General features: G+C 45.7%; 2 protein-coding genes across 2 annotated transcripts in view; one reads left to right on the top strand and one right to left on the bottom strand.

Moving 5' to 3' along the window:
* The first annotated feature begins 2,229 nt into the window (after positions 1–2,229).
* On the top strand, positions 2,230–22,744 carry LOC140719419 (transcription factor AP-4-like). Its single transcript, XM_073034065.1, has 7 exons — positions 2,230–2,960; positions 10,255–10,420; positions 13,707–13,805; positions 15,101–15,247; positions 17,892–18,020; positions 19,170–19,334; positions 20,214–22,744. The coding sequence occupies exons 1-7, from the start codon at positions 2,863–2,865 to the stop codon at positions 20,502–20,504; spliced, it is 1,095 nt and encodes a 364-aa protein (XP_072890166.1). The 5' UTR covers positions 2,230–2,862; the 3' UTR covers positions 20,505–22,744.
* A 2,089-nt stretch (positions 22,745–24,833) lies between these two features.
* st13 (ST13 Hsp70 interacting protein) overlaps positions 24,834–27,198 on the bottom strand; it is a 40,678-nt gene continuing 38,313 nt past the window's right edge. Inside the window, exon 12 of the mRNA XM_073034067.1 lies at positions 24,834–26,631. Within this exon, the coding sequence (XP_072890168.1) occupies positions 26,503–26,631 (129 nt within the window). The 3' untranslated portion in view covers positions 24,834–26,502. The remainder of the gene's footprint in view (positions 26,632–27,198) is intronic.

The following is a 27,198-nucleotide window of genomic DNA, read 5'->3' as shown; positions in this document are numbered from 1 at the left end:
CAGATAGATGAATTATTAACTAAATAATAAATTTTACTCCATTGGTTATCTGAGAGTGAATGTTGAAGTTCTACTTCCCAGGAGCGTTGAATCCTATCATTAGGCGATGTGCGAGCATTCATTAACTGTTTATAAATGATAGCTATTAATCGTTTTTGAAAAGGTTTAAACTGAAAAATAACATAAGCCAAATTTGGAGAGCAGATCATGGGGTAATTTGGTAAAAAAATCACGTAAGAAATTCCTAACCTGTAAATACCTGAAAAAATGTATTGGAGATATCATATTTATCCATTAACTGTGAAAAAGGCATTAAACAGTCTTGTAAAAACAAATCTAAAAAAGTTTTTATTCCCTTAATCTTCCATGTTAGAAAAGCCTTATCCAAAGTTGATGGTTTAAAAAAGAAATTAGAATAAATATTACTAGAAAGTAAAAAATCATTTAATTCAAAGAATCTACGAAATTGAAACCAAATTTTTTAAGTATGTTTAACAATAGGGTTAAGAACTTGTCTACCTATTCTGGAGAGCGAAAAGGGAAGAGGAGCTCCTAATAAAGACGCTAACGAAAACCCCACTACTGAATTTTCCTCCAGCTGTAACCATGAAGGGCGATCTTGATCGTCTATATCATAAATCCAAAAAGTAGTATAGCAAATATTAATTGCCCAATAATAAAATCTAAAGTTTGGTAAAGCCAGTCCTCCATCTTTTTTTGATTTTTGCAATAAAAGTTTATTCACTCTAGAGCTTTTATTATTCCAAACATAAGACAAAATCAGACAGTCTATTTTATCAAAAAATGTTTTTGGAACAAAAGAGGGAACTGCTTGAAATATATATAAAAATTTTGGTAGAATAACCATTTTTATAGCATTTATTCGACCTATCAATGACATCGACATAGGTGACCATTTGGAAAGTGCCTGTTGAGTATATTCAACTAAAGGGAAGAAATTATACCTATATAGGTCTTTAAAATTTTTTGTAATTTTGATACCAAGGTAAGTAAAATGGTTTTTGGCAATATTAAAAGGTACTTGATCATAATAATCAAAATAATTATTAATAGGAAATAATTCACTTTTATGTAAATTAAGTTTATATCCAGAAAAAGTACCAAATTCCATAAATATAGATAACATAGAAGGAATAGATTTCTTAGGATTTGAAATGTAAACTAATAAATCATCCGCGTATAACGAAACTTTATGTAATTTACCCCCTCTCCTAATACCCTGCACAGAATTAGAATCCTTAAGAGCAATAGCAAGTGGTTCTAAAGCCAAATTAAATAATAAAGGGCTAAGGGGACAGCCCTGACAGGTACCTCTATATAATCTAAAGTAAGGAGACTTTTGGTTATTAGTGAGAACCGTAGCTAATGGGGCATGATAAATCAATTTAATCCAGGAGATAAATCCTGGACCAAAATTGAACCTCTTCAAAACCTGAAATAGATAAGGCCACTCCACCCTATCAAAGGATTTCTCTGCATCCAAAGATACAATACCTTCAGATTCTTTGGTTGAGGGGGAATAAATGATATTTAATAATCTTCTAATATTAAAATGTGAGTACCTATTTTTAATAAATCCTGTTTGATCGTTTGAGATAACATTAGGCAAGATACTCTCAAGCCTATTTGCTAGAATCTTAGGATTTTAAAATCTACATTCAGTAAAGAAATAGGTCTATAGGATACACATTCCAGTGGGTCTTTCCCTTTTTTTGGAATCAATGAAATTACTCATATTTCTAACTCTTCTTATGCTTATCATGTTAGTAATTCTATTTACTATGACCCTGAGCATCGTGCCCCCAAGGAACTTCATTGCACCCTGGGTCACAGGACAAGCCTCCGATCTGATCTGCCTGTGAGATGGATTTTCCTCCCTCAGCGAACTCCCAAATGCATTCACCTGTCCACCTGGTTCATCCTTTGTTCGACCCTTTCTCAGGGTCTGGGCTCCAATCCTTGACATGAACTCTTTTTTTTGCCTCCACAGAGGCTGCTCGGTTGGCTGAGTTTTTCCAGCCTTCTGTTTTCCCTCGGGTGAGAATCAGTGGTGCACAGCGAATGTCTCGCTGGAAACTGAACTCTTGTGTGAGTCAAAACTGGTGTCTGGTAGGGCTTTGTGGAAAGTTTAGCGGCCGGTACGCTTTAAATGTAGGGCTTTGAACTGGGGAGGGGCGGGTAAACTTTGATGGGTTGTATTGAGTGCTTGTAGTTAGAGTGGGAGGGTCTCGGAAAAGAAAAAGGGGGAAATCCTGCTTTAGACTAGCGCTACCCACACCGGGCCACTCTCCGAGGAAGCGCCGCAATTGCCCCGACGGCAGGGTTTCTGGCTTCGGGTGCTCGGCGCTCTCAACCCCCTTTTGTCTCCGCAGACACGCCGCTGTTGGAAGGGCCGCACGCAGCGCCTGCAGCAACACAAGCGCCGCTTTGTCCGGACTCCTAACGCGCTGCCAGCCTCAGGAAAAGTGCGAACACTGATTGTAAACAGGAAGGACACAAAGTTATGTCACGTTAACCCGAATCTGAGTGAACAGGACTGCAAAGTGCCCCAGTGCTGTTGCATCGGCCGGGTCCCAGGACCACGGTACAGATTACTCCCAGCAATGCCAACATAATCTGGGCACTGCGTGAGGGGCGAGCGGCGGTCTCTAGGACCCGCCGGCCGCCGCCCGGCCGAGCCGTGCGGAAGCAGAAAGCGGTGCTGCGGCTCCAGCTGACCACGAGGTCCCAGCTGTTTCCCGCCATTGCTGAACTGTTTTACTACAACTCCAAAACCCCCCTGATCTTTTCTAAAAAAAAAGAACACTCGCACGTCTGCCAACCCCAGCTTGGTTCTGGAGAATGGAGGAAATCAAAGGATCGATGGCTTACTACGCGAGCCCGAAGACGCTGCAAGAATTCCGCAGAGCAGAGAAGGAAGTGATTGGAGGCTTGTGTAGGTGTGTATGTTTGTTTATTTCAGAAATAATGTATCCGTGCAGGAGGCTCGGAGGGGGCATTTAAACGAGATCCCCACGTGGAAAAGGGGGGGGGCTGGAAGGAGCGGGTGGGGGGGGGTTGGGAATTAAAAAATTACCCCATCGCAAGCGCAGCTGTTTACCCCCCTGAAAGGGCACTGGAGAAATCCCAAACTCCCCTGGAAATCGGGACAAACCACCAGGCGGAATCCTTGCATCAATGGGAGGGAGGAGATGGGAAAATCGAAACGCTGACCACGTGGGGATCGCCTAATGCTCGGTCCTGCAATGTCCCGGCCCTTTATTTCCAAAACTTCCGAATCTTTAGTAACGCATCGGCTACCCAAAGGGCCGGAGCGTGTCCAGCCCCCTCGGCAGTAATATCTTTCATAGATTATTTCCCCTTCTCTTGACTGTCAGATCATGGCCGCCCCTCCGTGCCGTATTTGTTTTGTATCAGTGGATCCGCCTACCTTTGCAATCTTGTTTTTATTCTAAAGTTACACCCCACCCACTTAGCTTTATGTTGTTATTTTTTTTAAAAGTCAAATAAACCCCCAATTGCTCCCCCCCCCTATTGTGTTGTGGGAGCGGGCTCCCGCTTGTGTTGTGGTTGCTCTGATAGCGGGAGTTCCGTAGAGACCAGTGAGTAGGCATTTTCAATCGTGGCTGGTGTCGTCGGGGTATTTCCCGTCAGTCGGACTATGCCCGGGGGCTGTTGGCGTTTTGCTGGGATCCCGGCTCTGGGGCGGAACGCACAGCGCGGTCGTTTATTTAAATAATATAAATGATTTCTGGCTCATCTCCCTCCGTGACTAATCCAAATCCCCGTGCCACTGTTTCGGAATCGCCGCGTACTAAGGTCTTTCAGGCGCGGAGGGAAAGCGGGTCCAGTTCGGACACAGCCATTGCGTAGTACTTGAACCGAGCTTCTAAATAAACTTCCTCCACATTTGTTTTTTTTAAATTGGTCGGGCGTTATAAATGCAGACGAGGTCTTTCAATTTTACTAATGAAACTAAATGCTAATGATCTCAACCACAACTATCGTTAACTTTTTTTTTTGTAAACATGTCTATTAAGTATTTTTAAATATAAATTTTCATACGACTTAAGATTTTAATGTTTTGATTCTGATATTTCGTTAGTTTTGCGGCGAATTCGTTAATATCGTAAATCACAAGGTCTTTTGTGGGTTTTTTTTTAAAAGAAACCTTTATTAGCTGCTTTTCATCGAGTATGATCAGATTTCCAACAGGCTTAGGAGAACCCATTGAAAAGTTTTGGGAAGGTTGGAGGATTGTGAATTTTATGAATGGGGCTGAAATTGACGAGGCTGCTGGTGAATCCCATTGGCTGTTGAAGGCAGTGTCTGGTTGTGATGGGCAGCAGTACAACGGGGAGAGGGGGGCGCGAAACCGCGACTAGGATCTGTCAGGCGCTCGCCCGCCCTCCTCCTCACTCCCCTACCACTGTCGATTGCGCCTCGAGCAAATTACTCTAAAAACGTCATTTATCGCCTATAAAAATGTTGCTTGCACAAAGTGCAGCATAAAATCATTTGTATGTGGGAAGAGGCCTTTCGGTCTATTTGGTATGTAATATGAATAATTTAGTTGTAAAACAGTTTTCATGCAAACGATTTAGCTCACAGTACTGTAGGATAAAAGTGCAAACATGAAAATAAAAAACAAAATTATGCTTGTTAAATTAGCAGGTTTTGAGATGGCGTTTAAAAAGTATCAATCGAGTCTGCATCCCTTATAGTTTTTACGTATTCCGGTTTTTTTAAAAAAAAATAATTTTTTTAAAAAAAAGCTGGCCTGCTAAAGATTGTTGAAAGTTACGAGAAGGGCGAAAGAAGACCAGAGAGCTGGAGCAGGTTTATAAAACGGAAGCGATCTTGTGATCTGGTTCCTTCGGGATGTCGGTTCTTTAAATGTCAGTTCAGTTCCAATGTTCTGCCTCATTCCCCACATTGCAACAGGTTTTGTTGTGAAGTTACCACGGGCCATTTATTCCCTCGTTACGAACAGGTGTCCAGTTTTAAGAAAGTCCACAGGTCAAAAATACACAAAGTCCCTGGAAATAGTAACAATAGACAATAGGTGCAGCAGTAGACCATTCGGCCCTTCGAGCCTGCACCGCCATTTTGAGATCATGGCTGATCAATCCCTATCAATACCCGGTTCCTGCCTTGTCCCCATATCCCTTGATTCCCCTATCCATAAGATACCTATCTAGCTCCTTCTTGAAAGCATCCAGAGAATTGGCCTCCACTACCTTCCAAGGCAGTGCATTCCAGACCCCCACAACTCTCTGGGAGAAGAAGTTTTTCCTTAACTCTGTCCTAAATGACCTACCCCTTATTCTCAAACCATGCCCTGTGGTACTGGACTCTCCCAGCATCTGGAACATATTTCCTGCCTCTATCTTGTCCAATCCCTTAATAATCTTATATGTTTCAATCAGATCCCCTCTCAATCTCCTTAATTCCAGCGTGTACAAGCCCAGTCTCTCTTACCTCTCTGCGTAAGACAGTCCAGACATCCCAGGAATTAACCTCGTGAATCTACGCTGCACTTCCTCTACAGCCAGGATGTCCTTCCTTAACCCTGGAGACCAAAACTGTACACAATACTCCAGGTGTGGTCTCACCAGGGCTCTGTACAAATGCAAGAGGATTTCCTTGCTCTTGTACTCAATTCCCTTTGTAATAAAGGCCAACATTCCATTAGCCTTCTTCACTGCAACCATGGTGCCGCCGGATTGTAACGAATGGTGCTGGAGTGCTAATTAACCTAATTTTTTTTTTAATTGTGTATCCTACCTGGGTTACAATGGTGCCCCACTCTCAATGGCTCCTTTCAGTGAGCTGGATGTTACATTGTTAATACAGTACTGACAACACAACTCGAATTCCAAAGCAAATGGCCTCCCCCAATGAAACTGGGAGCATGAAGTTCAGAATCAGGGGGCGGTTTAATAACACTCCCATGTGTCGTGAAATTTGTTAACTTTGTGGCAACAGTACAATGCAATACATAATATAGAGAAAAAGGAAGCTGAATTACGGTGTGTGTGTGTTAGTTACATAGTGCCAGTGAGTTATCCTCACTGATTCAATAGCAATAAGTGTTCCTGAGCCTGATGGTGGGGGGCCCAAGGCTCCTGCAATCTTCCTGCCCCGTGGCCCTGCTCTCGGGGGCACCTTGATGGCAACGCTCCATGGTGGGGAGGCCTTTGCCTGCGGTGGGCTGGGCTGCCAGGTGGAAACGGAGTCCGATTATCATGGGGAGGTTACACGTAAACACATTTGTAACGTGGGGAGGGCCCGTGCACGGTCAGTGCATTGTTTTCTGCATCCTGTCCGCCAGCCCAACGGGTGTGACTGCTTTCCAGTTCAAAGTGGAAATTACTACAGCTGGGCTGTGAACAAGTAGGAGGCTGCAGTTAGCATGTTTTATTATAAAACCATAAACTCTCGGAGCAGAAATAGGCCATTCGACCCATCGAGTTGCCATTTTCCCACCTTCTCCTCATAACCTTTGCTGCCCTAACCAATCAAGAACCTATCAACCTCTGCTTTAAATACACTCATTGACCTGGCCTCCACAGCTGCCTGTGGCAATCCGTTCCACAGATTCACTATCCTCTGGCTAAAGAATTTCCTCCTCATCTCTGCTCTAAATGGCCGCCCCTCTATTCTGAGGCTGCGGCCTCTGGTCCGAGACTCCCCCACTGTAGGAAAAATCCTCTCCACATCCACTCTACCCAGACCCTTCAGTATTCGATAGGTTTCAATCAGATTCCCTCCTTGGTCTTCTAAACTCCAGTGAGTACAGGTCCAGAGCCATTGAACACTCCTCATATACAAACGTTTGTAAATAAACTCTTCTCAGGTCTCATCCCTGAAAAAGATGGCCGAGTTTGTCTCAGAAACGTCGGTTGTAATCGATACCCTTACCCGGCTGGAAGGCCAAGAAGAGTTTATTCATCGAGTACTCTGGGAAAGGATTAGATCCTCTTGTTAACGCTTTCATTCCCTGGAATCATTCTCGTGAACCTTCTCTGGACCCTCTCCAGTGCCAGCAACTTACCTTAGACAAGGGGCCCAAAACTCCAAGTGCACAGTCTGACCAATGTCTTATAAAGTCTCAGCGTCACACCCTTGCTTTTGTTTTCTAGTCCCCTTGAAGTGAATGCTAACATTACATTTGCCTTCCTTACCACCGACTCAATCTGCAAATTAACCTTGAGCAATCTTGCACGAGGACTCCTAAGTCCTTTTGCACCTTTTAGTTTTGAATTTTCTCGCTGCTTAGAAAATAGCCTACTACTTTATTCCTTCTACCAAAGTGCATTAGCTTACACCTCCCTACACTATATTCTATCTGCCACTTCTTTGCCATTCTCTCAATCTGTCTAAGTCCTGCTGCAGACTCTCTGCTTCCTCGACACTACCGGCCCCTCCACCTATCTTCATATCATCTGCAAACTTGGCCACAAAGCCAGCAATTCTGTCATCCAAGTCATTGACATATAATGTGAAAAGAAGCAGTCCCAACACCGGACACCACTAGTCACCGGCAGCCAACCAGAAAAGGGGCTCTTTATTCCCACTCTTTGCCTCCTGCCAGTCAGCCAATCTTCTGCCTTTGCTAGTTTCTTTCCCGTAATACCCTGGGCTCTTGTTTAGCAGCCTCGCGTGCAGCACCTTGTCAAAGGCCTTCTGAAAATCCAAGCAAACAACATCCACTATCCTGCCGGTTTTTTCCATCAGATTTGCCACGCAAGACTTCGCCCAAAGTAAACCATGCTCTCTGGCCTATTTTATCAGGTGCCTCCAAGTACCCCGAGACCTCGTCCTTAATAATCAATCCCAACATCTTTTCAACCACTGAAGTCAGACTAACTGGTCTATAATTTCCTTCCTTCTGCCTCCCTCCCTTTTTAAAGAGTGGGGTGACATTTGCAATTTTCCAGTCCTCCAAAACAATTCCAGAATCTGGAGATTCTTGGAGGATCGTTACTAATGCCTCTACAATCTCTTCAGCTACCTTTTTCAGAACCCTGGGACGTACTTCATCTGGTCCTGGTGATTTATCTACCTTCAGACCTTTCAGATACCCAAGCACCCTCTCCTTAGTAATAACAATACTCATCTCTCGAATTTCTTGCATACTACTAGTCAGTCTTCCACAGTGAAGACTGACGTTAAACACAATAAGTGTTTATAAGTGTTTAAAACGACCTTAATAAGTCGTTTGCCATCGTGCCTGTTCTGATCTGTGGCCAGCTCTGATTGTGCTGGGTGACCGTTGAGAGAGGATTTGGGAGGGTGGTGTTTGGACTTTGGGACATCCAGTTCTGGTCAGCAGGCATTGGCTGACCCGTACTCGTCAATAGCTGCTGGTTTACAGTGACCCCTGGGGCTGCTGGAGGTTGTAGCCAACTTTCCAGAGGTTTTGACAGCCTCCAGAAAAGATTGTGGCATGCAGCCAGCCTCAGTGGGAGATCCTGTCTAAAACTCATGATCGAATACAGATGCTGGTTCTTCTGGTGTCAGCATGACTATGGAGGACATGTTGTCAGTGGCTATTTCAGACATCTCCGCCAGGGCGGCACAGAAGATCAGAGAGAGATGTCAACCATGCATAATGCTGTTCGATTGTCGTTGATGTCTGTCTGTGTCTTCCACAGTGAAGACTGAATTTGGCCCAATATTTCTATACTAGCTGCTGTGCACGACTCCCATTATCCAACACTCCAATTGTGGCTGAAGATTTGGAACTACAAGCATTTGACATGATTAATGTGATCCCAGCAGCACTGCACATGCTGGCTTGGTTTTACAGGGCTCCAGGGTAGCTGGAAGAGGAAGGGTTAAATTCTTCCTGTTGTGGCTACTTGGCAAAGAAGCTTAGTTATTTGCAGACAACCATTATAATATTCCCATTGTGTTCAGAAGTCACGTTCAAACCTTACGCATTGCAGATCAAAGCAGCTGTGAACTCAGTGGACAATTAGAGCCCACACGCCCCACAACAGTCAGGGTACAGAGGAGGAGGAGTCAGACCCAGTCCTGGCAGAAACAATGAGCTTCTTGAAAAGGGCAGAGAAACCAGCTCCAATCAGGCATTACTGAGTGTTAAACTCGGCTATTACGCTACAGAAAACCCTCCGGAACCACAGAGCAGAAACCTAAACCGAGAGTGTCAGTGTTAGTGAGATCGTGCCTGGATTTTGGGGTTAGTTACCAGACCATCTGGGGCTGAAAATATTTGTGTGTTGCTCAGTAGCCCTTACCCCCTTGTCTCCCTCCCCCCTCCAGTCTCCTCCCTGTCTCCCTCCCCTGCCCCCTCCCCGTCTCTTGTCTCCCCACCATCTCTCTGCCTCCTCCCATCTCTCTGTTTCCCACCTGTTTCTCATCCCCTCGCTCCTCTCTGTCCTCTCCCTCCTCTGCCCCCCCCCATCTGTCCCCTTTATTCTAATTCCCCACTGCTCTTCTTTTGCCATTTCTCTCCTGCAGTCCTGTTTGAATGCTTTGTCTCCTCGAATCAAAGATCCACAGATAAACATCTGGTGTGGCACAGAGACAATTACATCGAACGCTGGTGGGGGGTCAGTCCTGATGAGGCCATTATTCCACCGACCACACAACACAGCCGGTATTTCTGTACCATCGAGGGTTATGACACACACGTGACGATTAGAGACAGAAAGACCGAGAGCCTGGAATGAAAAATAGAAAATGCTGGAAACACTCAGCTGGTCAGGCAGCATCTGTGGAAAGAGAAGTGGAGTTAGCCTATCTGGTTCAAGAGCCTTTGTCAGAACTTGGTTGGGCTTGAAACATTACCTCAGTTTTTCTCTCCACAGTTGCTGCCTGTCCAACATGTTTGTTTTAAATTTTGGTATTTGGGATTCTGGGGACGAAGGTTTAGAGTGACGAACTGACATTTTAATCCCCAGATGATTGCAGTAACTAAACTCAAAATCCAAAATTCCAGACATGTTCTCATTAACACCGACACTCTTGGTGTAGATTTCCGATCTAGATGGTTTTGAGTAATTGAATACCTGAGTTTGACGGTCAGTGGCTGTGACTGAAGCTGGTTTCTCTGCCCTTTGCATTAAGCGGACTCGAAGCCTGGCACCCGTTTAGCTGCTCCCCGTACCCTGCCCGGCCAGCCTCTGCGATCGGGAGAGCGGGGGTCGGTTCTTTCCGCTTCTCGGCCCCCCCTGTCACGCCGAGTCCTCTTGCCTTTTCCAGCCTCTCGAACATCCCGCTGACGCCGGAGAGCCAGCGGGATCACGACCGGCGCATCCGCAGGGAGATCGCCAACAGCAACGAGCGGCGACGCATGCAGAGTATCAACGCCGGCTTCCAGTCCCTGAAGGTGCTGCTGCCCCACACGGACGGTGAGAAGCTGAGCAAGGTCAGTGTCGGGCCGCTTCCTTCCTCCCATTCATCGCTGCCGCTTGCTGCGCCCCTCCGCTGGCCGGCAGCGGCCTTTCCTGTTTCCAGCTACACCGCCTCCTTTCAGACTCTGAATCGCTTTTGCAGGACCCGTTCCAAGCGGGTGGTGATGCTTCCCCACCCCGGTTTGGGACTTCTTTCACTTCCCGCGCCCTCTCCTGCTCCCGGTGTCCTGAGCTGAGAGAGTGGGATTGTCCCAAGTTCAGTCTCCAACCTTGACCCTGTCGCCGGGGTGGCCTCTGGGGACTCGTGGAGGTTAGGTTTCTCTTCTGTCTGGTGCCCAAGTGTGACAGTGAGGACAGGGTTTAGCACCTTGTTCCCATGGTTGATTCACTGCAGACACTAAGGTTCTCGGGACCTGCGTATGACAATCAGACCTTCCTCCATTGCTGGCTTTTTGGTCCATTTCTCACCCGTCATCCATGGGGAAAGAACGGGGTAACGACCGTCGTTCCTTGTCCTGAGGCGGAGTTGGCAGGCAGCGTTTGCCAATCAAGTGGTCCAAGCAGACCCTTCAGCCCATCTGATGCTTATCCAGTCGAGGCCCATTTGCCCATATCTGGTTTAGAACTTTCTAAGCTTCTCTCCGGGTGCCCATCTGACTGCCTTTTAAAAATTGTTCATACACCTGCCTCAACTGCTTCCTCTGAAGCTCATTCCACATATCCGTGAAGAAAAAATATTTGCCCCTCACGATCTTATTAAATCTCACCCCTCTCACCTTAAACCAGTGCCCTCTGGTTCTTGATTCTCCAACCCTAGGAGAAAAACTGCGCACATTCATCCTATCTAAACCCCCTCGTGGTTTCATACACCTTGCTTAGGCCTTTTCTTCGGCAGTACAGCCCTTTATTTTCTTTGGCCCTGTGTCGATAGCAAGGGACCCTACTGCGTGGGATCCATCATTAACTTTCTGCTGGGACCCTGGGTTCCATCATCACGTAACAAAATAAGAAATAGGAGCAGGAGTCGGCCATCTGGCCCATCGAGCCTGCTCCGCCATTCAGTAAGATCATGGCTGATCTGACCACGGACTCATCTCCACCTACCTGCCTTTTCCCCGTAACCCTTAATTTCCCTTCTATCCAAAATCTATCCAACCTTGTCTTAAATATATTTACTGAGGTAGCCTCCACTGCTTCATTGGGCAGAGAATTCCACAGGTTCACCACTCTCTGGGAAAAGCAGTTCCTCCTCATCTCCATCCTAAACCTACTCCCCTGAGGCTATGTCACCTCTCTGAATGTCTTTCTTTTTAAATCTTTTTATTCATTTTAAACAAACATAAATGAAACATGAATACAAAGAGCTTGAGAGTACATAATTAATAGGTTAAGGTATAAATACAATAGTTGATAATCCATATATAATAACCTCCCAAACTCATAGTAATTACAAAAAATGGAGTAAATAAGAAACCCCCCCCCCCCAAAAAAAAGAAAAAAAACCTAACCAACATGGGCCATTGCATTATGTCAAATATACACAGTAGCGTTAATAACTCCGCACCTCCATCCAAATAATTAAGGATACTAAAAGTAAGGTTTAGGAAAAGTCAGTTTAGCTCTTATGAAAATGTTGAATAAATGGTCTCCAAGTTTCTTCAAATTTAACTGAAGGGTCAAAGACAATACTTCTAATTTTTTCTAAACTCAAACAAGAAATAGTTTGAGAAAACCACTGAAATATAGTTGGAGGATTAATTTCTTTCCAGTTCAATAGGATAGATCTTCCAGCCATTAATGTAACAAATGCAATCATCCGCCGGGCTGAGGGGGGATAAACGACTATTATCCACCATTGGTAAACCAAAAATTGCAGTAATAGGATGTGGTTGCAAATTGATATTCAGAACTGTTGAAATAGTACCGAAAATATCTTTCCAATAATTTTGCAAGCAAGGGCAAGACCAAAACATGTGGGTCAATGAAGCAACTTCAGAATGACATCTGTCACAGGTTGGATTAACATAAGAATAAAATCGAGCAAGTTTATCCTTGGACGTGTGAGTCCTATGTACAACCTTAAATTGTATTAGGGCATGTTTAGCACAAATAGAAGAAGAATTGACTCTGAATGTCTTATCTGCTCACGAGCCCTTAAAACCTAACCTAGTGCTGGTCCCATTTCAGTGTCAAAATGAACTTCTCCAAAAGTGAACTTACAGAAAACTTCATTCAGGTCAGGAGGGCACCTTATTGGCAACAATGGTGAATATAAAACTTAACCTGTCAGCTCCTTACACCCATTTACTCAGTAAATTAAAACAAATCGGATTGATTTCTGGTTTCTGGAGGCAGAGACAGACTGCACTTGATGTTGACTTTCGACAGACAGCCTAAAGCATCACCCCCTCTGCTCAGAGCTTCTATATAATGTTGCAAGAAGGGGGGTTTGTTTAACAGCAAATGTGAGGTTATCCACTTTGGTGGCAAGAACAGGAAGGCAGATTACTATCTAAATGGAGTCAAGTTAGGAAAAGGGGAAGTACAACGAGATCTAGGTGTTCTTGTACATCAGTCAATGAAAGCAAGCATGCAGGTACAGCAGGCAGTGAAGAAAGCTAATGGCATGCTGGCTTTTATAACAAGAGGAATTGAGTACAGGAGTAAAGAGGTCCTTCTGCAGCTGTACAGGGCCCTGGTGAGACCCCACCTGGAGTATTGTGTGCAGTTTTGGTCTCCAAATTTGAGGAGGGACATTCTTGCTATTGAGGGAATGCAGCGTAGGTTCACAAGGTTAATTCCCGGAATGGCAGGACTGTCATATGTTGAAAGATTGGAGCGACTGGGCTTGTATACACTGGAATTTAGAAGGATGAGAGGGGATCTGATTGAAACGTATAAGATTATTAAGGGATTGGACACACTGGAGGCAGGAAGCATGTTCCTGCTGATGGGTGAGTCCAGAACTAGAGGCCACAGTTTAAGAATAAGGGGTAGGCCATTTAGAACTGAGATGCAGAAAAACTTTTTCACCCAGAGAGTGGTGGATATGTGGAATGCTCTGCCCCAGAAGGCAGTGGAGGCCAAGTCTCTGGATGCATTCAAGAGAGAGTTAGATAGAGCTGTTATAGATAGCGGGTCAAGGGATATGGGGAGAGGGCAGGAACGGGGTACTGATTGTGTATGATCAGCCATGATCACAGTGAATGGCGGTGCTGGCTAGAAGGGCCGAATGGCCTACTCCTGCACCTACTGTCTGTTGTCTATTGTCAAAGTGATTATCTCACTCTCTGCTGGCAGGCTGCGATCCTACAACAAACGGCAGAGTATATCTTTGCCCTGGAGGAGGATAAAACCCGGCTGATACAGCAGAACGCACATCTGAAACGTCTGGTACAGGTGAGCGGGCATGGAAACTGGAGCCTTGTTGCCCGGAAAGGCACGTCTTATTGCTTGTACTGATTTAATTAGCATCCCTACGAGTAATCACCAATTAATCAAATTCATTTATTACCTAGAGGTACCAGGCCACACTGTCCAATTACACCCATGTGACCGATTAACGAGTATGTTTCCTATAGTGGGGGGAGTCTAGGACCGGAGGGACGTCCCTTTAGAACAGAGATATGGGATTTCTTCAGCCAGAGGGTGGTGAGTCTGAGGAATTCATTGCTACAGTTGGCTGTGGGGGCCGGACCATTTGGGTATATTTAAAGTAGAGGTTGATAGGTTCTTAATTTGGAAAACGTGTACCGGTAGCTTGTGTGGTTGATGGCTGGTTGAGCTGTTCTCTGATCATGGCAAAGATCGGAGACCATCTCAGCCCCACCGGGTTCTTAATTAGTAAGGGTGTCAAAGGTTATGGAGAGAAGGCAGGGAACGAGGTTGAGAGGGAAAAGAAATCAGCCGTGATGGAGTGGTGGAGCAGACTCAGTGGGTCAAATGGCCTAATTCTGCTCCTATGTCTTATGGCCTTTGGACTGTGGGAGGAAACCCATTGGGCCCCGGGGAGAACGTACAAACACCTTACAGGCAGCGGTGAGAATTGAAATTCACACGTCTGCTGCCTTGTGGCTATACCCACTCGCGGAGATGGCTTCAGGAGTAAATCCGAAGCTGGAGCCCCTAAGGCAGTCCTATGTTGAGTTCAACGCTGATGGGCCACTCCTGCAGCGCCGCTGCTGCCAAACTGTATCGGTCTCTGCCGTTGCTTTGGGTCCATCAGATGCGTGGAGAGGAGGAGTTTGCTGTCCGTATTGCACTGCCCTGGCTTGTGTATCTAGACAGCTAGGACGCAACGTCCATGGTCGACCCTGACTAACGCAGGCCTCAGGCCTCAGAGAAGTTACAGTGCCATCAAGCCAGGGTCAATTCCACTCTGTCTGTAAGGAGTTTGTACGTGACTGTGTGTGTTTCCTCCCACATCCCAAAGGGTTAGAAGGTTAATTGCTCAGCTGGGTGTGGTTAGCCGGTGCAGACCTGTTGAGCTGGAAAGGCCTGTTACTGTGCTCTATTTGAGTAAAAATGAACAGGTCACCAGCTGGGCTGTTGTGTGATTCACCTCCGTCACTGAGTAAACGTTCGGGATTTCCGCGGAAGCTTCCTTTCAGAGTCCTGGCGTTCAGCGGGGGAACGAAGCAGCGCCCTCGATACCAGGCCGAAATAAGCGAGAGCTTTCCCTCTCTTCTCCCCAGGAGTACTCGGGCTCCTCCCCCAAGCGGAAACGGGGCGACGAATCCGACGAGGGGATCGGCTCTCCAGATTCGGCGGACGACGAGCTGGCTGAACTCCGGCAGCACCTGGAGAAGGAGAGGCTGATGCGGCTCAGCTTGGAGGAGAAGGTCTGAATTGTGTTCGTGGGGTGGGGGGGGGGTCTGCTCTCTGTGGCGTATTCACAGGGGTGGGGTTCTGCTCTCCGTGGCATATTCATGGGGCAGGGGGATCTACTGTCCACAATGCATTCACTGGGGGTGGGGATTTGTTGTCAGTGATGGGCTCAGAGGTGAGGTAGGTGGTCTGGACAGAAAAGGTGGCTCCATAGGTAGGAGTAGTAATACTTTATTGTCGCCAAACAATTGATACTAGATAGATAGATAGATAGATAGATACTTTATTCATCCCCATGGGGAAATTCAACTTTTTTCCAATGTCCCATACACTTGTTGTAGCAAAACTAATTACATACAATACTTAACTCAGTAAAAAAATATGATATGCATCTAAATCACTATCTCAAAAAGCATTAATAATAGCTTTTAAAAAGTTCTTAAGTCCTGGCGGTAGAATTGTAAAGCCTAATGGCATTGGGGAGTATTGACCTCTTCATCCTGTCTGAGGAGCATTGTATCGATAGTAACCTGTCGCTGAAACTGCTTCTCTGTCTCTGGATGGTGCTATGTAGAGGATGTTCAGAGTTATCCATAATTGACCGTAGCCTACTCAGCGTCCTTCGCTCAGCTACCAATGTTAAACTCTCCAGTACTTTGCCCACGACAGAGCCCGCCTTCCTTACCAGCTTATTAAGACGTGAGGCGTCCCTCTTCTTAATGCTTCCTCCCCAACACGCCACCACAAAGAAGAGGGCGCTCTCCACAACTGACCTATAGAACATCTTCAGCATCTCACTACAGACATTGAATGACGCCAACCTTCTTAGGAAGTACAGTCGACTCTGTGCCTTCCTGCACAAGGCATCTGTGTTGGCAGTCCAGTCTAGCTTCTCGTCTAACTGTACTCCCAGATACTTGTAGGTCTTAACCTGCTCCACACATTCTCCATTAATGATCACTGGCTCCATATGAGGCCTAGATCTCCTAAAGATCCTACTAGAGTGTACAATCATCACAGCGATATTTGATTCTGCACTTCGCGCTCCCTGGAGTATAAATCAATAGTAAATATAATAAAAATTTAAATTATAAATCAGAATTTTAAAAAACACAGATGAAATCATTGAGTTACAGAGCAACGGAAAAAGCCTTTCAGCGCGATTTGTCTGTGCTCAACCGGATACCAATCCAAGCAAATCCCCATTCCCCTGTATTTGGGCCAATTAACTCTAAACCTTTCCAGTCCATCTCTCTATTTTACTTTGCATTGTACTTTGTGCTGTGCGTTTATTATGGGTGGTTATTTACGTGGGTGGGAGCATGGTAGAAGCACAGTTTTAGTTATGTCGTAATGATTTTGCCTTTAGGTCAGTTTGATCTGGGAAGTGAGCCAGCATGATGCCTGTTTCGTTGACTGTTTAATTTTGCTTAAAACTGCTTAACTTCATTTAAATAGCTTACTTAGGTTGAAGAAAGCTCAGATAAGTGTGACAGGCTGTTTTATCGCTAGTTTTAATTTCATTAGTTTTTAAATCAGTTCAAGATTGCTTGTTTTGCTAGTTCCTTAAAGGATCAAATTTATTCTTTGACTTTGAATTTTATTAATTGGATTGGATGGGCGGTGTGTCAGACAGGATTAAACCCCCTCCCGTGTTTAGTCTCTAAGCGGTGTTGTTCTGTTCGAATAGCTGTTGCACCATGAAACTGTCGCGATGTCTTAACAAACATTGTGATTGTACCACCTGTACACATCCCCTGGCAGATTGTTCCATTACTCACCGTCTCTTTGTGAGAAAGCTTCCCCTTGGGGGGACTAGTAGATCTGTGTCCTCTAGTTTTAGACTCCCCTACCCAGGGAAAACTCTTATCTTAAACCATCACCGCCTTGCAGCTGTACCCACTCACAGGGAACGCTTCGGGAGTAAACCCCGAGGGAAAATCTGGTGCTGGAGTCCCTACATTGAGTTCAACGCCGACTGGCACCTCCTGCGATGCTGCTTGTGCCAAACTGTATCGGTCTCTGCCATTCCTTTGGGTTCGTCAGATGAATGGAGAGGGGAAGCCTGCTACATGGGCAACAGCTTGCTCTCCGTACCGTACTGCCCTGCCTTGGGTATCTAGACCGCTAGGATACAATATCCATGGTCAACTCTGACCGGCGGAGGCTCTCACCTCACCCAGGGGAAAAGAGTTTGACTATCTGCCAAATCTACACCCCTCTGTAAGGTCACCCCCTCGCCTCCTCACTTCAGGGAAGGAAGTCCAGCCTCTCCTTGTAATTCAAGCCCTGCAGTCCCAGCAACATGCTGGTGCAAAAGGAAAGATGCACATTCCAGGTTAGTGACATCCTTCCTGGGTGATCAAAACTGAGCACAATTACTCCCAAGTGTTGGGTGGCAGGGTGGAGTTGCATCTCTACCAAAAGAGGTGTTAGGCGCTCCTTCCCTCCACTGGCCTGCTCCTTACAGACAGCGGGGGGAATGAACCCCGGTCGTTGGGTCGTAATAGAGTTACGCCAAGCGTGCTGCCCTGGTGGGGAAATTGGCACTCCATGCCCGACTCGTCTCCCAAGGGATGCCTGCAGGGTTCTGGGGCGGGACTTGGCGGGAAGAGTTGGTACGAGCACAGAGGAACGACCTGCGGTGTCTTCCCGTAGGTGAAATCCCTGGAGTCCCGGCTGCAGCCCGGCAGGCTGAAGGAGGCGCTGGTGCAGGACCACGACAAGCTGCTGGAACGACGAAGGCAGATGCTGGAGGAGCAGCGGAGAGCCATTGGCACTGCACAGGTAGGGTCCCGGCTACGGCGGGCGGTGACTGAGGCAGGGAACATCTCATCCAGGGGTGCCTAACCTCTCTTATGCCATGGGCCCCAGGTTGGGAGCCCCCGGATTTTGTCCTGGATGGGAGTGGGGATGGGCATTATCTCTGATCTTCCCGTTCCCTGCTCACTTTATTGTCATTCAAACGTCTCTGCTCTATTTCTGAGTTGAGGAGGCGTTGGCAGTGGCCTCTTCATAGAATAGTGGCGAGGTGGAGATACAGGCGTAGCACCCCGATCAGGGTCCTGTGTAGCCGTGGGAGCTGGTGGTGGATGGTTGTATGAGCATATCACGAGTCCTGGTATGCAACCGTGTCGATGCCAGGCAGACAGTCTCTGAAGAGTATTGACAATGGTTGGGGTCAACCGTCTTGTAAAGACATTGCCCCGAAGAAGGCAATGGCAAACCACTTCTGTAGAAAAATTTGCCAAGAACAACCGTGGCCAAAGACCATGATCGCCCACGTCATGCAACATAACACATAATAATGATAATGGCTTTACGCTGAATGAGGGCGGGTGATTGTGTAAGAGCGAGAGTGTGAGCAGGAGGGTGTGCAGGAATATGAGAGGGCAAATACATGTGTGTGCCCCATGCCATCTCCCCAGTCAGGAGGCGTCTGGTAAAGCTGCTCCAACATTTCAATCAGGTGGCTAAAGGCAGCGTTGTCCCAGTCTGTAGAGTTGTGGGTGTTAAGGTGGGGAGAAAGTCTGCAAGATATGGGGCTGTCTGCCGAAGTTTTCTTTTACCTCTGTCTTCCTGCCTTTCTCTTACCTGCTGGACATATCTGCCCTCCTCGCCCACTGGGCAGTGGTTCCAGGCACAGGATTCCCACTCACCCACTGTTCCAGCCACCGCTCACAGGGCAGTTCTCTCCGTCTCTCCTTGCGCTGCGCTGCGCTGCCCCTCCCCTCAACCCGACTCTGTCTCTGCCTATCCTTTTCCCGTCCCTCACACTTCGCCTGGACCTCGCGCTCTCTGCAGTGCTCCTCTCCCACCCCAAGGTCAGCCGCTCCGTCTGAAAACAAACACTTGCCCCCTTTGCTGCCCAGCTGAATGTGCTTTTCTTAGCCGGCGACGTTCCTGGTAACATCATTTGCTTTGTTCCCTGTTTAGCTGCCCGTCACGCATAGTCCACTGGCCCCAACTCACCACCCAACGGTCATAGTGCCGGCTCCTCTCCCTCCGAGTGTGCTGCAGGTCAATGTCGTTACCATGGCGCCCAGCTCCGTCATCAGCTCCGTGTCCACGTCGAAACAGAATCTGGACACCATTGTACAGGTATAGTGGGGGTTCGACGGGGGCTTGTGTCAGCGTGATAGGTGTTGGGAGGGTCAGTGGAGGAGGCCATAATGTTACCAGTAAGGAGATCAGAGGTGATAGAGTGGGGGTGAAAGAGGTTCATCCTCGTGTGTCACTCACACAGGTCAGCAATCACTATCGTACAGCTCAGGTGGGGTCACTGTCAAGTGTGTGCAAAGGTTAGAGGTCAGGGGGGGTCACCATCATGCACAAAGGTCAGAGTTTGTAATTGCACAGGTTGGGGTCAGGGGCCGTTGCTCCTGCAAGGGTCATAGAGTTACACCACAGATCAGAGGGCACTGTCACATTGCGGGGATCTTGGTGCGGAAGGTGATTTTAGGACAGAAGTTAGTCAGCAAGACAGCGTCAGATCAGGATTAGGTGCCAGGATTTGGGTGGAGTCGATCTCTGCTACAATCTGATGAGAGGTCAGGGACTGTTTATGTGGATGACACAATACCCAATAAAAAAATCCAATCATCCATTATCAGATCATTAACAAATCCTCATGGTCTGGCTGCTAGTTCACTCATTGGATCAGAGTGTGCCGGTTCCAGTGTGTGGTCAGGGAAGGGAGAGGGGCTGGAACCGAGGTCCAGTGTGCAGGATGTTATTTCTACCATGGCCTAATGTGTGACATAAACTGTGTATCAGATCTCATTAGGAGTAGCATCCTGTAGTCTGGATTATTGGAGTTTTAATGTGCTTAGATGGTCCTTTAATTGTCATTAACCCCCCCCCCCCCCCCCCGTTAAAGCAGAAAATAATTGATGGTGACAGAGCACATATTATGAATGGGAGGAGTTAGATGAAAATTGATTGTTACCTGGTCACTCGAACATCTGTTTTACTCTAAAGGCCATTCAGCATATCGAAGCCACAGAGCAAGGTATCAAAGAGGAACCGGTGGGAGTGGAGAAGCAGACCATACCTTTCCTGAACTTTGACGGGACGCAGGAGAGCCTCAAGGACGACAGACAATGGCACGAGCTGGTGACGGCCTCGCCGCTGATAATCAAGAGCTCCTTTGGTGACGTTGAGACTGGAAGCCAAGATGCTGCTCAGAGAGAAATGCTGGCGGCATTGAGAAGGCCCAAGATGGACGTGGAGCCAATCCCCCCTGTCCTTCTGCCAGGCACTGGTGTCTAGACGAGACTGCAGGGCTGTATCGATGTACACTGAGGGAGTGGAGGACTTTTGGGGGTCAATCCAAAAAGTTTGAGATTAAGGGACCTTTTGAATGGCATTTGTCCCAAACTAATCCCCTCTTCTCCTTCTAGGGCAAGAGCAATCTGGAAGGTACTGTGGTCACAGTCTTTGTATGAAATAGAGCAGGTCGATTACTGTTAACCTGTTCAGGTATGATGTAGTTTCCTATGAAACACCTCATTGCCTAATTGTGAGTTACCATTTCAACAGCCCAGATTTTGTAACTTTTAACATACAATACCAAAGCGATCTGAATGTACCACACACGTCAAAAATCTTCAGTCTAAGAGCCAATATACCCAACAGTGACTTGCTGCACAAAATGTTGATAAGAACAGCTTAAAAAATGGCAGCAACGCACACAAAATGCTGGAGGGACTCAGCAGGGCCGGGCAGCATCTATGGAAAAGAATAAACAGTCGACGTTTTTTGGTCTGAAACTCTTCAGTAGGACTGGAGAAAAAAGATGTAGAAGGGGGAGGGGAGGGCAGGGAGAATGTCAGTGTTTGTTTCGATTGCCTGTTGATAAGACAGTACCTTTTCTATTTGCCCTCTTTGGCAGGAAGTACCTCCCTGCGGTACATTTAGTGCCTGCTGTTCTCAGTCTGGCCAGCTGGTTGATGTAGGGCTGGTCTTGGTCACTAAGTGAGCTTCTGTCTTTGTCCGATGTTCTAACAACTGTAGTTAATGGTATTTAGGCATAACAACAATGGTTAAAAATGGACACTAACAGCAACTCAAAACTGAAATCCCTTGTGATTATTGTGACTTGGCAGCACACTAGGCCTGTGTCTGGGATTACCAATGCCACCACGTAACCCTCAGGAGATGGTTCTAATTCAAGTTCATATCTCCTTGAAAGTGGCTATACAGGTTGATAAGGTAGTTAAGAAGGCTTATGGAATGCTTGCTCTTATTGGTCAAAGCAATGAGTTTGAAAGTCCCATGAGGTTATGTTGCAACTTTATAAACTCTGGTTAGGCCACATCTGGAGTACTGCGCACAGTTCTGGTTGCCTCACTATGAGGATATTGAGGCTTTGGAGAGGGTGCAGAAGAGGTTCACCAGGATGCTGCCTGGTTTAGAGACCATGCGTTATCATGAGAAGCTGAATAAGCTTGGGTTTTTTCTCTGGAGTGGCAGACGCTGAGGGGAGATCTGATATGAGTTTATGAAAGGCTTAGAAAGACAGGAAGTATGTTTCCCAGCGTTGAAATGTCTAATACCAGAGGGCAGGCATTGAAGTGAGAGGGGTTAGGTTCAAAGATGATGTGAGGGGCAAGTTTTTTTTAAACTCAAGAGTGGTGGATACCTGTGATGTGCTGCCTGGTGTGGTGGTAGAGGCAAATACATTAGAGGCTTTTGAGTGGTGTTTAGATAGGTACATGGATGTGAGGAAGATGGTGTAGGCAGGAGGGCTCGGTGTTTTAGCTGTTTGGCACAACACTGTGGGCTGAAGGGTCTGTTCCATGTTCTAATGGATGAGTGGAACTATGGATACTTACATAATTAATATTTCCAGCCCATTGACTTTCAACTAAACATGGTGGTCTTAGCAAAATTCTGGTGCTTCTCCAGTGGATATGACTATGTACCTACCTTCAAGGATGCTCTGTAACTGGATTGAAAAGTGAGTCAGAGGGAGATTAAACTGGTAACTAGTAAAAAAAAAGATTGCAGACTGTCAACTAAGATTCGACAGACCCTGTTTACATGTAGGCTGTGTCTTTTCAAGCTAATTCTTAGGATGACTAACTGCTCCCATGGTGCAAAGACTACATGGTGCAGTCACTACAGGGTGTGACGTGAAGTTCTAAGTGGGTGATGCCTTTTTTACGTATACACTTTTTAAAATGTTTGAGATGACCTTAAAAGAATCTTGGGATGTTTTGTTTTGGCATTGTGAAACTACAGAATGAAATTATCCTTTTATTCTGGGAAAGATGACTGAAACCTGGTCCCATCAGTGCTGCGCCTTTCTGTGCACTATTGGGGTGGGGTGGGGGGAGAGTTGTATAAAATCTGTTTAGGGCACTTAAATAAGTTTCTAAAGGTTGTTTATTTTCCTAAATGTTTCGCACTTCAAACTGCAGTATAACTTTTGGACCATCTGTGCTTAAATGCTTTGTGCATAATATTGTATGCCTTTTTTTTATGAAATCTAATCAGCTGTAAACTGGTTTGTGTGTATTTTTTAAAAAGTGGTAATTTATCTTGAACATTACATGGAACACAGTCACCTCTGATCTTTATGCGCCAGAGGGGCTCCAATGAATTGTACTGACCAGAAAACTTTCTGTTGATCTTCAAAGCAGCAAAGGAGCTCTTCTGTAGGAGAAAAGGCCACAGCTGGAAGTTTTCTACTCCAACAAAAGCACAGTACATTTCCATGCTGTAGTAGTCTCTAACTGGATGCCTATGGCCACATATAGGGTGCTGTTGGGCTTGGGAGTGTCATCACCCAGGAGTCACCCTTAGAAAACAGACCTAGCTCACCACTGTTTCATATCAGCCTGTCACCTCCAAGTGGGCAAAGTTAAGTGTCTTGTGAAACTGTCAAACTGAGTGCTACAGTAGAATTCACCTGTTCCTTTCTGGCCAGTTACTTGTGGATTTGGTGCTCATTGTGAAGCAGCCAGCTGAGTCACTTTAAGGCAGGAACAAATAAACGGCAATGTGTGACATTATTTTCACACCCTGCCGTTATTTTGCTGGTGAGGCAGTTTTCGGCTTTGCCTCACATTCAGCTGTAGTGGATGTTAGCTGTGGCCAGCTTGTACAGTTCAAATTCAGTTTATTGTCATTTAAAAACCACAAATGCAATGCAGTTAAAAAATGAGACAATGTTCCTCTGATCTTTATAGATACGAAGGCTGAAAATGAGAACTCAGAAAGGGTTAGTAAAGAACCTCCCTGGTCTAACTCACAGAAATCATTTTGATGAGGCCCTATAGTTTAATTCTCTGTACAGGTTAGCCTGGTGTTTATTATGTTTTTACATTTTAAAGAAACTTTACATTTGAAATCAGTGAAGAGCCTGGAACTGTTTGGCCACCGAGAGGCTGACAGGACTAACCTGTTGCCGTAACTTCATTCCCTCCTGAACCAGCTGGCGACAGAGACCAGCCGTGATCAAGAACAAACTATATTCTGGGGGTTTGAAATGAAAACAGAAAAGATTGGAAACATCTGTGGAGAGAGAGAGAGTGTGTTAATGTTTCAACTCTTCTAGCCTCATCAGTATTTCCCCATTTCCTGACTGGAAAGTTTCAGCAAGTTGGCCTGGTTGACCCGCAGAAGCATGGTGGCTAGCACAATCGTTTTACAGCACTAGTGAGTTAGTGTCAGAAGCACGGTGACAGTCGCAGTTCCCAACACAATCCTTGCTGATTTATTTGACGCGATGCAGCAACGCATTTCACTACTTGTGACAAAGATGAGCTCAAAGATCTCTTTGAGTCAGAGCACTACAGCTTGGATTGAGGTCCTATAGCTCATAGGACGTGACAACTATCTAGTCCTAATTTCCTGCATTCTGCCAATATTCCCCTAAACTAGCATCAGTCTAGTCAACCACTAGTTTGTTACTGATACCAGTCAACCACTTCCTGCAGCAACTCATCACCCTTTGCGTGAGAAGTTGCCTATTTTAAATCATTTCTGTCTCACCCCAGATCAGTGTCTCACAATTTGGATTCCCTCTCTCCATAGCTACCGTCTGACGTGCTGGGCATTTCCAGCATTTGGCTTTCATTTCAGGCCCATGAAAGAGAGTGGATACTGGTGGTTGCAGATGGCCAATGGGACAGAGGATATAATTAATATTCCTTAAGGTTGTTATAGCCGGGGGTGGTAATGGGGACACGCTTCCAATGGTGTGCACCTCTGTTCCTGTTGCTACTGACAGAAGGGGGCAAAGGCAGTTGCTTTGAGCAGATGTGACTTGACAGTCATGGTTGGTAGCTATACCCACTCTTGGGGATGGCTTCAAGAGTTTAAACCCCCCCCAGTGAAAAATGCAGAGCTGGAGTCCCCGAGGCAGTCCGACATTGAGTTTAACCATGTCTAGTAGCTCTTTGATGCTGCTGGTGCCAAACTGTCTTTGCCATTCCTTTGGGTTCATCAGATGTCTGGAGAGGGGGGTAATAGTTTGCTCTCCCTGTTGTACCACCCAGGTTTGGGTATCTACACAGCTAGGATGCAATACCCATGGTTGACCTTAGCCATTGAAGGCCTCTCTCTTTCTATAGACACACCACACACACTATATACAACAAGAGCAAGGGGAACATTTATTGCTGTACATTTTACACCAGATCAGTGCTGAAAAGTACAGTGACCCTTTATCAGATATTGAAGCACTACAACTTTGCTTTCAAAAAGCTATGTAATTATTGCAGTTTGGATTAAAGAAAGGGGGTGCTCTCGGGAGTGGGAAGAGAACCAGCTTGCTGCTTTCCCACTCACAAAGGGAAGAAATCATGGCTGAAGGCACTCCTTTCAAACGAGATAACAGTAGTCATCACTTAATTGTGTTTCACAAACCTAACCTCAGCTCAACATGTGTAACTGATGAGGGGACAGCAAATGTCATTCCTTGTGCTCCCCACCCCCTCCATCAATCAGCCATGACACACCACTTTAGTCACAAGAGGTTAAAACTTCTACATGGACACCAGAAACTACTGTTCACGTGGTTAAAGTCCTTCAGTAGCACAATGCAGTTTACTATCATTCACTTTTTTTTGGAGTAAGGTGAAAGATCAGGTTAGAATACTGAATTCCCTTTATCAATCTTATACTATTTTTCCTCTTGCCTTACTGGGAGCCTAATTTCTCTTATGTTACACTGTCCACCTGATCTACCTTCTGACCACACTTCCCCACCCCCAATAGATAATATAGTGCCTTTTACCTGTAGATTTATGAAGCATTGTATTGTACAAGAAACCAGTGTCTAATTAACATTGGGTTTGATATTAATTGAAAATGATTTGCAATGTATTGGAATCACTTGAATTTAATCATCTGAAAGAGGCCGAGGAACATATATAGTGTCAAGAGTAATCATTTTTTGCATATATATATTTACATCCACTCAGATATTCACAGATTGTTTTCAAGTAGGACCCATCTTTCTTGGAGAAAAAATAAACAGTTGCCACACTGATAATCTCCCCTTTACTTCCCAGAAGTGACAGCTCTTTGAAATAGCCCCTGATGTTTTACAAGAGTCCCCACAGACCTCCGGTTCATCTCCCAAACTGCTGTACACTTTATCCAATAGACTATATACTGTTACTGTACAAGCCCTAATAAGCTATTTGGTTCAAGGGTACTCTTCCCAGCCCAACATGCATATTTATACTGGGTTAGCTGATGCAGCAGATTGGGTAACAGACTTTTATCAAAGGTACTGAAGCACGAACTTGCTGTAGCATTACAGGGCACCTAAAGTTTTAAACGTAAGATCTGGGGCAAAAAAAAGCCTGTTGTCCTGGCTCTTAAGCCACACCAGAATAAGGCAGCTTACATAATACCAATATTGGTTAGAACCATGAGGCCCAGAGAACTGGCTTACCTCATTCTCTGAGGAAAAAGTTATTTTTCAAACCAGTCAACGAGTTTGCATTAAATTTTCTGTTCTGCAATTTTAATCTGTTTATTTTTTTTTTAGCAATAATTGGTATGCTAAAAAAGTAACATTAAATGCCCGTTTACAGATTTGGGCCACTGAAGACAGTAAGTAGCATGAGATTTTCTGTGTAAGAGCATTTTCCTCATATACTTTTTAATTTCCCAAAAAAAAATCAATCTGTAAGAAAAAGACTAAAAAATATAGCGGGCTATTCTGAAGGAGGTTTGTAGATACACAAGTAGTGCAAGGTGGTGGGGTGCAAGGGCTGAAATTAGGATGTTGCATAGAACACCCTGCCCCTCAAGGTTTGGCACCAAACTTAGTTGAAAGCTTTCCCACGAGGTTCATCACTTTAGGGTTGTTCTGATATTTTGAGATGTTGGCTGGGTTCTGGGCCACATCTTGGAATGCCGCCATGATCTCAGGATCCTGCAGAGAGAAGCAATTCATAATGCATGATAAATGCCAGCACATGTGCACAAGGTTTAAATTTGTCAACTTTTAAGGTTCCCTGAGGTCGAATAAAGAATGCAACACTGAGTTTTATATTGGGTAAGATGTGAACTTTGCTTTCTTGCCTGCAGCAAGTTGACAGATCTCAGAAAAGGTGATAAAATGCCACAACTGGTCAGGATGTGTCTATGGGGAAGAGAAGCATCACTAATGTTTCAGATCAAAGACCCTTCATCACAACTAACAGTGTTTGACCTGAAATGTTAGCACCATTTGCTTCTCTAGATGAAACCTGACCTGTTGAGTGTTTCCAGCATTTTCTGAATTTAGTTCGGATTTCCAAGTCTTTCTTTTGCTTTTCAGGCAAAGTGGAGTTCCGGGGAGATCAGAGGTGGGCACAAATTCTAATTGTTCTTGGCTAGCAGCATAGAAGGATCGCTGGATAGGGGTCTGCACCAACATTATTGAGCAACAGTCTAATTCTCACCTGTCCCTGACATTACATCCCAAATCCATCAGTGGAGCACAAGTCACCACCTTTGG

Source organism: Hemitrygon akajei, chromosome 31 (assembly GCF_048418815.1).
Source record: "Hemitrygon akajei chromosome 31, sHemAka1.3, whole genome shotgun sequence".
NCBI lineage: Eukaryota > Metazoa > Chordata > Chondrichthyes > Myliobatiformes > Dasyatidae > Hemitrygon > Hemitrygon akajei.
This window is presented reverse-complemented; position numbering and strand designations above follow the sequence as displayed.